Here is a 14661-nt window from a genome sequence, read left to right as displayed (position 1 = left end):
CCTCATGCCCCTGACTGCCTCTGGCCTTTGTTTCTCCTGGGCTTTGGGTTTCCCCCCTTTTGGATGACTTCTGGGAAACCGGCTGTAGAGAAAGGTCCTGAAGGACAGCAGGCAAGTTAGGCCAGACTGTTTGGGGGCAGATGAAGGGGTAGAAAAGAGGATGTGCTGATAGAGAGATGCCTTTCATCAAGTTCCAAATTCCTGTGGTGAGACCATGAGCCAGAACCTAACGTGTTTGCCAAGGCTCGGGGACACCCAGGCTGAGGTTAGGCCCTGGGGCCTTTCTCTCTAGGAGAGCCACCTTTCCTTTGGGTTTCAAGAGGGCTTTTCTGGGGAGGGATGAGGGAGGGAAAAATGACTTCCCCAGAGCAACTGCGTGAGCTAATGGCCCTGCCAGTGGGCTCCCTGAGTGCCAGGATCCCGAAGGAGAGATTCATAGAACTCTCTCCTCATGACATGGGGAGACAGAGAATACTAGTATTATTAGACCCATTTAACAGGAAGAGGAAAACAAGGCTCAGAGATTCTATGGGACCTGACTAGTGTTGCTGGGGTAATTACAATCAAACCCGGGATTCGAACCCAGCTGTCTCTGTCTCAAGAGTCCCTGCAATCCTGCTGCTCTTGAGCAGCCTCTTTTAGCCAAGATGATGTCCTCAACTGCCACCCCAGAGAAAGATCTGACTTTTTCTATCAGTTGGTAAACATTTATTTATTTAAACCTTTGCCTTCTGACTTAGAATAGATATGAAACATTGGCTCTAAGGCAGAAGAGCAGGGCTAGGCAGCTGGGGTGAAGTGACTGGCTCAAGGTCACCCAGCAAGGCCACATTTGGACCCAAATCCTCCCAACATCAGGCCTAGCTCTCTATCCACTGAGCCGCCTAGCTGCCCCAGGAAGCATTTATTAAGCACCTATTGTGTGCCGGGCACCATGCTGAGTACGGGGGATACAAGGAAAGGTAAAAGACAGCCCCTGCTCTCAAGTTCACCTTCTAATGGAAGAACATGTAAACAGCTATGTACATACAAGATTTTCTTTATTTTGTATATATAAATATATACAGCTATATGTATAATATATAAACATATGCACCTATATGTATACTGTGTGTGCATGAGATACCATATATGTACTCTATACACACAAGATTTATATATAATATATGAATAAAATATATAGCTATATGTATACTATGTGTGCAGTATGCATCGCATATGTACTGTATACACACAATATTTAGATATAACTGTGAACAAAATGTATGCATGTATGTATACTATGTATGCAGTAGGCATCATACATGTACCGTGTACACACAAGATTTACATATAGTCTATTATACAACTAAAAGATGTGCATGTATCTGTATGCACACATGTATACTATGTGCAGTTAGGCATCTTATACGTACTATGTACATGCAAGATTTAGGTATAATATATAAATAATTTATATAATCAATATTATGCATGATATAAATCAATATTATGCATGCTGCATACACCCTATATGTACGAATGCGTATGTAAGATCTATACATTATATGTACTATAAACATATTTATGTATAACATATAAATTAAATATACACACATGTATATATGCACACATGCATGGTATGTGTGCAGTAGGCATCATATGTGCTAAGTATACACAAGATTTATATATGTACATTCAATGTGTGTCTCTATAAAGATGTCATATACCACTCTGTACACCGTGCATCATGTATGTGTACAGTATACATATATGTTATAAAATGGCATACTCTTGCACACACATCGTTATATGTGCTGTATATAATCTCTATAACAATGTATATGTATAATATGTAGACATTTACTCTATTGCCCATAATATGACGATAGTACATCTATCATCTTGTGTGTACATAGCATGCACAGACACGTCGATGATAAATTGGAGCTGATAACAGAGAGGAGACCTTAGAGGTTCTTGGCTCTCTTGTGGAGAGCAGTGGCAGCGGCCAGGGGCTCCATTTTGGCCAGCTGTCCAGCCACTCTAGAAACATTGGCATTTCTAGCTGGGGCGTTGCTGCCTGTGTTTGGGGATCTAAGCTGGCCCTCCAAAAACTTTTTCAGAGAAGGAAGATTTCATTCAAGTCTCCTTATGTTACCAGCACTCACCTCTCTACTTTGTGGCAGGCTTTTTTTTTTAGTCTTTGGTTTAGTCTGATTCCTGTTTTCCTGGTCTGCCCTTGTGTTTCCATGTGTTGGATCCTATTGTGGAAAGACCACTGAGAGTTTGTGTTTCCATAGCAGTACATCTTCTTCCTCTATCCCTTTCTTCCTTCCTTTCTTCCATTTATTTATTTATTTATTCATTTGTTTTTTCTTTTTAACTGTTACCTTCTGTCTTAAAATGATACTAATTTTTGGGTCCAAAGCAGAAGAGTAGTAAGGGCTAGGCAATGGAGATTAAGTGACTTGCTCAGGGTCATACAGGTAGAAAGTATCTGTGGTCAGATTTGAACCCTGGACTTCCCATCTTTCTCTCCATCCACCGAGCTCAGTAGCTACCCTCTTCCTTCCATTTATTAATTGCCTTCTATGTGCCCAATACTGTGTTAAGTGCTGGGGATGCAAAAAGAAGCAAAAAAGTCTCTGCCCTTTGGAAACTTACAATCTGTTGGGAGAGATAGCGTGCAAAAATATACAAAGCAAACCATATACAAGCTAAATAAGAAATGATCAACAGAGGAGAAGCATTGGAATTAAGAGGAATAAGGGAAAATTTTCTGCAGAAAGTTGGACTTCAGTTGAGACTTAAAGGAGGCCAGAGAGATCAGTAAGGAGGAGGGAGAGTATCCCAGGCATGGGAGACAACCAGAGAAAATGCCTGGTTCCAAGACAGTCCATCTCTCCAGACTCTCTCCCTTCCTCTCCTGCATTCCTTCCTCCCATTTCTTACAACTTATTTTTGTCTGTATATCACCTAGATTTCCCCCTGTATCCTTCCCTTTCACCCCTGCCAGAGAGCCCCCAGGGTCAATTTTTCTAACAGCCTGAAAAGTGCTTTGAAACCAACCCTCCAGTCCACCCCCCACCCTGGGCTCCCTGCCCACAGCCCTGCTAATGTCACATCCCCAGCCTCCCGGCCAACTGAACTGTCTCTCCATGTTGAGCCAAAGGCCTGGTCTCAGAGGCCTAGGGTTGGACTCCCACGTGTGGGAGAGCATAAGGTGTTGGGTTCTCAGGCCTGAACTCTTGAGAAAAAAAAAAAAATTCCTCCATCCAGGCCTGACTTTTGGACTTTTGGTGATTCTCACCAAGATTCAAGCCCTTCTGTTTGCCTCCGGGTGGAAAAGGGGTGGGAAGGGACTGCCCAGAGAGAGATAAGGGGGTGGATCTGCCCCTGGGATTTAGGGCCCAGCCCCAGCTGATGAAGCAGGAAGCATATGAATTTCTATCCCTGACACTCATCCCACAGGCATCCCCATGCAGGAAGTTGCTAGGGAGCAGGGGCCAAGGCTTTTTCTTTATTCCCCACCTCCCCTTCTTCTCCCCGACACATCGCCTGCCTCTGCAGAGCCCGAGGAAGCGGATACTTCTTTTCTCCCTCCATCCTTCACCCATGACTGGAAACACATGTGGTCTGGGCCGGCATACAGCGAGAGCCATTTCTGCCCTAAGGAATCCCTGGGATCTTCCAGCCAGATTCCTGGGGACGCCCCTGGCTCTTAGTCCCCACTTCCTCTGCTTTCTTCCCAGACCCCTTCATGTCCTCTTCTCCCACACACAGCCCCTTTCACCTTCACTCTCCAGCACATGCCCTCTCCCACAGACTCCTCCTTCCCCACACCCTTTCTGACACTCTCCCTGACAACCTCCTGATATTCCCACATTCCCAGTCCAGCTCACACACATTTTCCCTTCGCTCCTCATTCACTCACACAGTCTCACAGTCAAGACTAACCTCAGGAAGCTGGAATGTTTAACTGTCTCCCACATACACACATCTTCCAGTAGAAACCCATTTTTATTCAGTAAGCAGTGTCAGTAAGAGGCCTCAGGGACCCGAGGGTGAAGCTGCTAGCCCTCCTTCTCTACCCCTCGCTCCCCACCTCTGCCCTGAACACATGGGATAGACATTATATCTTTCCACCCCTTTCTCCTCCACAAATGAGAACACACTATCTCAAAGCATTTCTCAGGCCCTTGGTCTCACACTCTCTTAGTTCTCACATGTGGAGCCTATTCTAACAGCCTTACCTTCCATCCTTCCAAATATTTGTGCTTTCTTCCTATCCTTCTGAGGTTCTAGTGTTGAGTCACCCTACTGTCTGAAAAGCTCCTGAGGTCTCAGATGAGACATCATAAATTCCCCACCCCCAGGCCATGGAATGACTTCCCTGACTCACCTTCATCTATGAAGCTGAATTATAGAAGGTCAGCCTCTAATCCATGGGAAGAAGGCAGGGCAGCATCCTCTTAACTATACCAGGCTGGGCTGGGGGCATCTTTCTTCTCTTTAACTCCCCAGTCTCTCTGCCTCTATTTGACCAATGACATTCGCATCCCTTCCAACTTTACCCAACACCCCTTCTCTCTGCTCCTTACCCTTTCTATATTTTTCTGGCACATATGCCCATTGTCTGTGCCTTACACCAGCTCCCAGCTTAATTCCCTGGTTCCCCTTGCTGCCTTATGCATGCTTTAACATTAAATTAACAGAAGTCAACTGGATTGAGAAAATGATCAAGGGATCCATTGACTTGGGTTGTTTCTAGTAGGGCAGAGTTCCATAGGACTTAGAGTTACATGGGACCTGTGGGCCAGCTAATCCAATTGTCCTCATTTTATAGTTTGGGAAATTGAGACTTAGAGCATTTAAAAATGATTTACCCAAGCTTATATTAGCACAGAGCCAGTATTCAGACCTGGTCTTCTGACTCCAAATGGAATCCTCTGTTTTTTTTCAAGTGAGAGTGTCCTTAGTACCATGGCAACAGAAAGGAAGGTCTATAGGTCTAGCTCTAAACTTAAACTGACCTGCTGGATTTAAAGCCTGATAGTGGATAAAGTACCAGGTCTGGAGTCAGGACTCTTCTCCCAAGTTCAAATCTAGCTTTAGACACTTCATTAGTGTGACTTTGAGCAAGTCACTTAACCCTGTTTGACTCAGTTTCCTCATCTGTAAAATGAGCTGGAGAAGGAAATGGCCAACCACTCCAATATATTTGCTAAGAAAACCCCCAATAGAGTCAGAGTCGGACATGACTGAAATAACAATAAAAAGGGCAGTTTTGGGGTGGGGTGGGGGCCTTGATCATCCGAATTAGAAGATGCCAGAGTTCAAAGGGCTTTTAGAGGAGATTGATTCTAAGCCTCTCAAGTAAGCAAACTACTAAGGGGTAATGACTCACTGAAAACTGTACTGCTAGAAAATAGAAGGACTGGGACTAGAACCCAGGTGTCTTTTTATTTTAATTTTTTTATTTTAATTTTTAAATTTAAATTTTCAATATTTTCCCCTAGTTACATGTTACATGTTCTTTCCCTCTCCCCAAACCTCTCTAACCCCACCTTAGCAGACCAACAATTCCACTGGGTAAAACCCAGGCCTCTTGATTTCAAATCCAATGTTCTTTCTATTACTTTATGATGCCTCAGGTGTGAGACCTATTACTCTTTGGCCCAGAACAGCTCTCCCAGCTGTTCAAGAGCAGGGAAGTAAGGTGAACAAGACCCACACATATACATATAGACAGTGCCTCTGTGGCATGTGAATGTACATAGACAAAGGCAGAGGTAGCTTGGCATAGGAGAAGGGCAGGATGGGGGTGGGTGAGTGGAACAGAGATTGGATTTGTAATTTCAGTGGCATAGAGAATTCCCAAGCAAAGAAACTCTCTTCCATTACAGGTTTCTCCCTTCTCTGTAGCTTCGAGTCTTCAAGAGTTACTTAGAGTTATTAAAGAGTTTAAGGGATTTGCCCAGGACTAGTTATAATCTGACTTCTGAAATCTGCAATATCATTTCTTTTTAGAAATTATCATGACACATCCAGTATGTGTCAGGGGCAGGACTTGAACTCAGGTCTTCCTGACTCTTGAATCCAGCTCTTTATCCACTAGGCCACTGATGGGCAAACTTTTTGAAGAGGGGGCCAAAGGAAAGGAAATGCTCATCTGTCAGTCTGTTTCTAAGGCAACTCTTTCGAAGTTTCATTGTATTGTATCCTACTCATTGTATTCATCAGATTAGGCTGGATAGAACATTTCAGAGGGCTGCATCTGGCCGGCAGGCCGTAGTTTGCCCATCACTGTACTAGGAGGTATATATATATACCTCAGATCTGTCAATGACTTAAGAGGATGTCTACTCCAAGCATGTGAAGACTTTCTCTGGCAGGATGAGAACAGTTTGTTCCAATGGCCACAGAGGCAATTGAAGCAGGCACAGTGGAGCGCTTAGAGCTTGGTCAGACATCTAAGATACCAAGGTTATCCACCATATCCCAGGCCATGGCCAGTCATCCTGACTCTTGTCTTGCCACTGGACTTGGATGACTCTGGAAGAGAGAGGCCGATAAAATTGTGCAGATCTGCCTCACTTGGATCCAATTCATGCTGGAGCCAAGATATCACCCTGGGAATGTGATTTGTGTTTGTGAAGGACAAACAAACAAACCACCACCACAAAACACACACACACACACACACACACACACACACACACACACACACACACACGTTTGGAGAGATCAACCAGGGCCTCCAGTCAGAATTTAAGAGGATAGACTGAGACCAGACCCTTGCAATCAGGACTAGGGGATGGGGAAAATAACAAGCCTGATGCTTCCAGTAGGAGTATAGAAGAGAGCAATATCCTCCATCTCCATCACTAACGGTCATATACCATATTCTTTTTTTTAACCCTTACCTTCTAACTTAGAATCAATATTGTATATTGGTTCCAGCGCAGAAGAGCAATAAAGGATAGGCAACTGGGGGTTAAGTCATTTGCCCAGGATCACACAGCTAGGAAGTGTCTGGGGCCGGAATTGAACCCAGGGCTTCCCAGGTTTTTTAAATCACTAAGCCACCTAGCTGCCACCCCCACCCCCTCACCCTCTTGCTAGTATATTCTAAAGGAAAATGATGACTTGTATATTGCTGCCTCCAAGAAAGCTGACTCTAAAAGTGATTAGAAAAAATAAAGTAAGAGAATCCCTACAAGTTGTAGTTAAGCCCAGTAATAGAGTGTGACATGCATGAAACATTGAAGAGATTGCTAAACAGATCCGTTGAATCACATGCTAGATATTAAATTAATATATTCTCTTCCCTCTCTGGTTTCCTTTTCCCCCGCTCTATTTTTCCTTCTTTCTACTCCCCTTTCTCCCTCCTTCCTCCTCTCTTTTCCTTTTTCACTCCTCTCTCCTTTCTTTCTTCCTTTTCCCTCTCTTTTCCCCATACACAGGCATGTACACACACACACATACACACACAACCCCCCTAGACTCAAGAATTCTGTTAGTAGGACCCAGAATTGGACCTCAGAAAGGATGTGCCCCAACAGTCAACATTCTCCATGGATGAAGATCCTTCTCTACTCCCCACCTTAAGGAGACACGCTCTTCATTTTAGCCTGTTCAGTGAGAGAGGTATCAGGTTTTCAGACTGGAACTGGCCCCAAGGGGTACTATCACTTTTCTGCCAAAGTAATGAGGCCAAACCTGCCAAGCCAATCAGTGGAGTCCAGTTGGTCTGGGAGGCATTCAGGCTTTCTGTGCATTTGCTCTTGGGAATTTGATACCTTCTCATTTGGAGACAGAAAGCTCCTGGCAGGCTCACGTGCCCACTCCTGTCCCTCCTCACTGGAAGGATAGTTCTGATACCTATTAGGATCGTTGGCATGAAGAGGCCCCCCCCCAACAGCTCCTCTCTACCTGGATGGACTATCCCCAGAAGCTTCTCCCTCCTGAGACTCAAGCGTTTAGGACTTGGCTGAGTGGTGTCAACTGAGATGATCAGGATAATGGCTTGGTGGCCTGATGCCAGCTACTCTGGGAGCAGGACAGTGAGTGTGAGGTGAGCCCGAGGGCTGTTGTTCACTGCCATGGCTCTGTGTTACACCAGAGAGGGCCTGAGCCCTAGGGAGCCACTAATGGTAATGCCTGCAGAAACAAGACCATCCCTCATTCTGGCTCTTCTTCCCTGATATACATGTAGATTAGTCGGGTACCCAAGTGAGATCGAACTGTCCCAGAGTCCCCGTGTCCTTCTCTGGAGTGAGCACGTCACACATGTGTGATTATGCTCACTGGGATGGGCCCACAGCTGCACATTGCTGGTACCAGCACATTGCTGGTACTATTTTCAGCTGGACAAAAAAGATGTCCCACTGTGTTCCCCGGGGAAGGGAGCAGTTCCATCCTGGTGGCAGTCTTGGCTGGCCAGTATGGCAGTCTCTAAATATAATGTGTCCATTTGCATATCATCTTTTCTTGACAGAAATGGGAAGCAGGTGTCAGTCAGTCCATCAGCAAATATTTATTAAGCATTTACTCTATGGCAGACAGGACAGCTAAGTGATAAAAGAGTACCAGGCTTGGAGTCAGAAAGATTCATCTTCCAGAGTTCAGATCTGACCTCAGATACTTTCTAGCTGTGTGATTCTGGGCAAGTCACTTAACCTCTGATTGCCTAAGTCCCAGCCATTCTTCTGTCTTAGAACTGACCCTAAGGCGTGGAAGGTTAAGATTTAAAAAAATAAAGTAGACTGACACCATTTTCCAGATGAAGTCTGAGTCCCATGCATCAGTCAGTGCTGGGATGAGCTCGATGGCCTGTGGATAAACTTGTGGGAGAACACGAACCATGCTCACTGATGCATGGGACTCAGACTTCATTTGGAAAATGGTGTCAGTCTACTTTTTTTTTTCTTTAAATCCTTACCTTCATGCCTTAGGGTCAGTTCTAAGACAGAAGAATGATTGGGACTTAGGCAATCAGAGGTTAAGTGACTTGCCCAGGATCACACAGCTAGAAAGTATCTGAGGCCATATTTGTACCCAGGATCTCCCATCTCTAGGCCTGGCTCTCCATCCATAAAGCCACCTCACTGCCTCTAAACCTTTTCTTTTCTTTTCTTTTTTAAATTCTTACCTTCTGTCTTAGTATTAATTCTGAGACAGAAGAACAAGAAAGGGCTAGGCAATGGGGGTTAAGTGACTTGCCCAGGGTCACCCAGCTAGGAAGAATCTGAAACCAGGTTTGAACCTGGGACCTCCCACCTCTAGGCCTGGCTATTTATCCCCTGAGCCACTTATCTGCCTCTGAATATATCCTTTTCACCAGGTGAATGAATGTAAACTCCATCATTTTTTCTCTTTCTCCTCCTTCCCCCCATACTTACCGTAATGCTCTGCATATAATAGGTTTTCAAGAAATGTTACAATGAATGAATTCATGTCTATATTTTGTGGGGGTGACCCCAAACAGAGTTACTGACAATATACTCATTTCTTTCCTCCCTTTCTTTGTCCACAGCCAGCAGCCGCCTAATGGGGAATCCTCCAGCCTCCTCTTTCATGGGCAGTTTCCTTACCAGCAGCCTGGGATCCACTGCCCCTGCACATCCCAGTGGTCCCACTTCCTCCCCCTCTGATCAAGCCTATCGGGGCCCCCACTCTGGTACCTCCCAGTTCTGGTTCTCCCACTCCCATGAAGGTAAGAAAGGCCTTCTAGAGTCTCCCTGCTCCCAGACTCAGCTGTACCGATGTGGGGAAGGAGAAAAGGGGGGTTCCATTTTCTGTACTTAGATTTTGTGGGGTAAGGAGTTGGGAGCAAGTAAATGGCCTATTGATTGGCCTCTGCTAACCTTTATGACTAGCAAGAATAAGCCCTAGTTAAGGGGGAGGGGACAGTACAGGACTAGAATGGGAAGATTTGGGCATAATATAGATTTCAAGCATTTCTCAGTGGGAACGGCTCCATGCTTAGGTGGGTCAGGTGAGTTCTGGGCCTGGGGCCAAGCCTTTCTGATCATCCTCTTCCTTACGAAAGCTTCCAACTTGGAAGGAGGGAAAAGAAAATAGAATAATAATTATTCTATCCTAATGTGCAAAAGGCCAAAAAAGTTGATTTTGGTTGGGGGGAGGGCAGACGGAAGGGGTAAAAAGCTAGTTGTTAGGGAAATGTGTTTCACAGCTGGGTTAAGACCCCACTGTAGGATGCTCATCCCACTAGATGTGACAAGGCTATTTGGTAGCCCTGGTAGGAAGAATGTTCACCAGATGTGCCAACCTGGGGGTGGGAGGGGGTAGAGAGCTGTCAGTGTGAGCAGGGCATGCCACCCCTTAGCAATCCATGTCCCCAGGAGGGAGTGGGAAGTTGTGACAAGCCCTCCCCCCACCCCAACATACTTCTAGCTACATAGTGGGGCCTCAATAAATACTTGTTGATTAATCTGTGCTCCGAAGATCCAGCAACTGTTGAGAAGTGGGGGAGATGAATCGTGAAATAAACTCTCCTCTCTAGATTTGGGGCAGTTCACTTTTTTCTTAGTTAATTGTCTCTCCCTGTCTCTTTCACACTACCCATCTTCCTCAGCTACTTCCTCCTCATGACATGGAAAGAGTTAAGCCCTTGCTGCCGGCTGGCAGACAGAGAGGTAATTGCAGTTGGCATCGGGTATATAGGGCTTTCCGCTCCTGGCACTCAGCTCCGCCGTAACTCAGTGACTCTGATGAGCGAATGCCGTATTTACTGACAGTCCGTTGGACTCATACTTGCACACCTCATGTTCCAGCAAGGGAAATTAAAATGCTTAGCTTGAGACAGAGACAGACAGACAGACAGACAAAGAAAAGAGAGGAGAGGCAGAGACAGACAGAGAAAAGAGAGAAAGAGAGACAGACAGAGACAGAGACAGACAGACAGAAAAGAAAGGGAGAGTCAGAGAGAGAGAGAGAGACAGAGAAAAGAGAGAGGGAGAGACAGAAAAGAGAGGAAGAGACAGAGAAAAGAGAGAGGGAGAGAGACAGAGACAGAAAGACAGAAAAGAGAGAGGGAGAGACAGAGACAGAGAAAAAGAGAGAGAGATAGAGACAGAGAGAGACAGAAAGAAAAGAGAGAGGGAAACAAAGAGAAAGAGAGAGGGGGGAAGGAGATAGGAGAGAAAGAGGGTGAAGTGTTTGCTTTTCATACAGGACAGGTGAAGAATGATCAGCCATTGTTTAAAACATCTGTTTTAAGCACCTGAGCAAGGCTTACATTTTGGGAGAGATTAAAGAACAATTTTCTTACCCACCATTCTGGATGCTGGGAGCTGGGAGGGGCTGTAATGGCATTTGGGGAGAAAATACCTTCTGTTCTCATTTCTCTTCTCTTTCTTTTTTATTTTTTTAATCTTATTGTAAAACCTTTATGTTTCATCTTAGAATCAACACAAGTATCAGTTCCAAGGCAGAAGAGTGATAAGGACTAGGCAATGGGCATTAAGTGACTTGCTCAGGGTCCCACAGCTAAGAAGTATCTGAGGTCACATTTGAACCCAGGACCGCTGATATCTGGTCCTGGCTCTCTATCCACTGTACCACCTAGCTTCCCCTTCCTCTACCCTTTAAATTCCATCTGCCTTAAGATAATAATAATAACTGGCATTTACATAGCAATTTAAGATTAAAAAAAACGCTTTATATGTTATCTCATTTGATCATTACAACAATCTTGTAGGGTAGGTACTAGGATAATTCCTCATTTTACAGATGAAGAAACTGAGGCAAACAGATAGGTTACAGACCTTGTCCAGAATCACACAGTGTCTGAAAGATGATTTGAACTCAGGGTTTCCTAACTCCAGATCCTACACACGATATTCACTGTACTACCTAGGATCTCTCAGCAGCACCTGTTTCCCATCACAGAAAGGAAGGCGAAGACAGAGAAGGCATTGACAGAGACTGAAGGCCATCAGGAAAAACAATTCTCTCCAAAAGGCTCTGGACTGCTCCTTGCTTCCCCTAATGTTGTTCCTCTCATCTGTGCCCCCCCTTAAGACTCTGAACAAACTGACCCCCTTGTTCCTACCCCATTGCAGATTGCCTAAGCCCCTTAGCCTAGGCTCAGTAGCAGGAATAGATAGTGAGAGGGAATGTGTGGGTCTGGAGAAGATGTCACAAGCTAGCCCAATAGGGGCTGTAAGAAACTATTCTAATAGCAACAACTCTGCTCTATTGACTCTCTCCCAACTGTCTCAGGTACACACAAGTGGGGCATGATGATGGGGGCTCAGGCTAAGTGGGGTGAGGGAAAGTGACTTTATTTTTTATTTTCTCATAAGGATTCCAATTTAGGGAGCTGGTGGACAAATCCCCCTGCGATTTGTACTGGGCTACTTCTGAAATGGAAAAGGCTGCTGGTTCAATCTTTTATTCTTAAGAGCCTCTCCCTCCAGCCACACAACTACCCCCACCCCACCCCACCCCACCCCACCCCACACAGCTCTGGGAATTTTGCCAGCAGAAGGCGGCGGTTTGTGGGCAACACCACCTACTGGGACCCAGAGAAAAGGGGTCTGTCCCTCTGTCTACCCCTGCCCAACCATAAGGAGCTGAGTTGATGGAAGGAGAGGGAAGAAGAGTTCTCCTTGAAGACAGTGACAGGTTGCTAGACCCCACCCCCCAACTTGGACCTAAAGTCCCCCTCCTGATGTCCCTGAGTCCAACCGCTCCCAGCTACCCACTTCCCCCTCCATCAACGGCCGCCCAAAGGACAATTTAGACTCAGCATCTCCAAGATATTTCACCTCCTGCCCCCATCTCATTTCCCTTTAAGGATTCTTTTCCTTAACAGAATTAGGATAGATTAAAAAAGACCTTAGGATATAATTTATCTTTGAGGAGGGCAGGAGAGACTCAAACTAATTTCCCACTCCTCTGCCCTAAAGCTAGGGACTCCCCAAAGCGACCTTAGAGGCAGAGCCTGGCTGCAAAGCGGAGTGACAAGATAATGCAGAAGGGAAGTTTGGTAAATTTGCCACATTGCTTACTCACTACTCCCCTCTCCTCAGCCCCACTACTTGATGTCATCTTTGGGTGCCCCTTCTTTCCCTTGTGTTTCTCTCTCTGCTTCCTGTCTCCAGCTCGAGAGGGAATTTACCCCTTTATCCTAGATGATGTCATTGAATGAGGATGGTAGGAGGGGAAAGAACTCCTAAGATTAGGATACTTTCACTGGCCACTCTTCCTTCACCTGTCCTTGAGATGCAGCTTTTTCAGGAGGGAAGTGGGCTGACAGTAATGAGGATACAGCATTTGTATGTTAATCAATATATCTCATCAAGATAGTCTCCTATCTGTACTTATTTGAGTCTTACCTCCCCATGATGGACTGTTATTTCTCATTTGACAGAAGAGAAAACTGAGGCACAATAAACTTAGGACAATATACTGAATTGATGACAGGGATAGGACTAGAACCTAGGTCTTCTGATTCTCCTAATTTGTGAGCTACCCTGACCTAGCACTTGACTCAGAAGGGAGAGACCTCGATCTCTAACTAAAAACCAAGAACCTAGTCCTAAGGGTGACCGGATCAGAACTTTGTGGTAGGGAGAGCTTTTTTTTAACTACATTTTCTAAACTTTAATGCTTAAACACCACTCTGAAAATATAAATTTAAGACAAAACATCATGTAGTTATAGCCCTTTTTAACATTTACCCAATTTCTCAAAAGCTTTATTCTATGAAGAGCCTTTGCATCATTAAAATGTTAACTTAGAAAACCAAATACCTTCTGAAAAGACATGTCTAATGCTTTTAATAATCAAAAATAATTAACACTATTCATTTTTTTAAAACAGTGCTTATCTGTACAGGTCTGAAAAGTAGATGGTAAGCAAAGCCCAGAGGAGAGGCTGGGGGAAGAAGGTAGGATTTCATTTATAGATAGAAGAGAAGAGAAGAGCCAGCTTGGCCAGCACAGTTGACTCGGGGTCAGAAAGGACTCTACCTAAGGAGAATATATGCATGTACGTTTTGTGTAGCTGTCTGTCACTGTCTTCATATGTGCATAAGTTAGTTTGGCATGTGTGTGTCTAGGTAGGGATGTCCTAATGTGAGAACAGAAGTCTGTATAAAAGAGTGAGTTTTTGTAAGAGTAACCACCTACAATGTTCCATGTCCCATTACATGGGAAAGTTCCCATGCTGAATTTACCAGTGGTCAACCCTTTTCCAAAGCAGAAAGTCTCAGACTGGGAGGCAGAACTCCTAGACTCTAGTCCCAGTTCTGCTACTCCTTCATTATGTGACCCAGGACCAAATAACCTTTCCTTTCTCTGCTTCAATTTTCCTACCTCATCTTTACTTTCATGCTATGGTTTTACCCCACAACCCATCTCCTTTCCCACTTCCCCAAGTGCTGGGATTTCCTCTTTCCCTTGAATTTAGGTGGCTAGAGAACCAGTGGTCAGAAGAGAGGCCATGGCAGGGAAGAAGGGGGGGGGGGGGAGAGAGAGAGAGAGAGAGAGGGAGAGGAGATGGGGAGAGAATCAGAAAGGACAGACAGGAGGAGAGACAGATGGAGAGAGACAGAGAAACAGAGGGAGAAAAAGAGGAGAGAAAGAGAAGGAAGGAGGGAGAGGGAGAGGGAAAGGGAGAGGGGGAGAGAGAGAGAGAGAGAGAGAG

At 45.1% G+C, this 14661-nt stretch overlaps 1 protein-coding gene across 1 annotated transcript in view; it reads left to right on the top strand.

Moving 5' to 3' along the window:
• Positions 1 to 14661, top strand: part of BAHCC1 (BAH domain and coiled-coil containing 1) — a 164046-nt gene that overhangs the window by 61346 nt on the left and 88039 nt on the right. Inside the window, exon 2 of the mRNA XM_044673368.1 lies at positions 9521 to 9700. Within this exon, the coding sequence (XP_044529303.1) occupies positions 9521 to 9700 (180 nt within the window). The remainder of the gene's footprint in view (positions 1 to 9520; positions 9701 to 14661) is intronic.

Source organism: Gracilinanus agilis, chromosome 4 (genome assembly GCF_016433145.1).
Source record: "Gracilinanus agilis isolate LMUSP501 chromosome 4, AgileGrace, whole genome shotgun sequence".
NCBI lineage: Eukaryota > Metazoa > Chordata > Mammalia > Didelphimorphia > Didelphidae > Gracilinanus > Gracilinanus agilis.
Note: the sequence above shows the minus strand (reverse complement) of the source record. Positions and strands in the feature narration are given on the sequence as shown.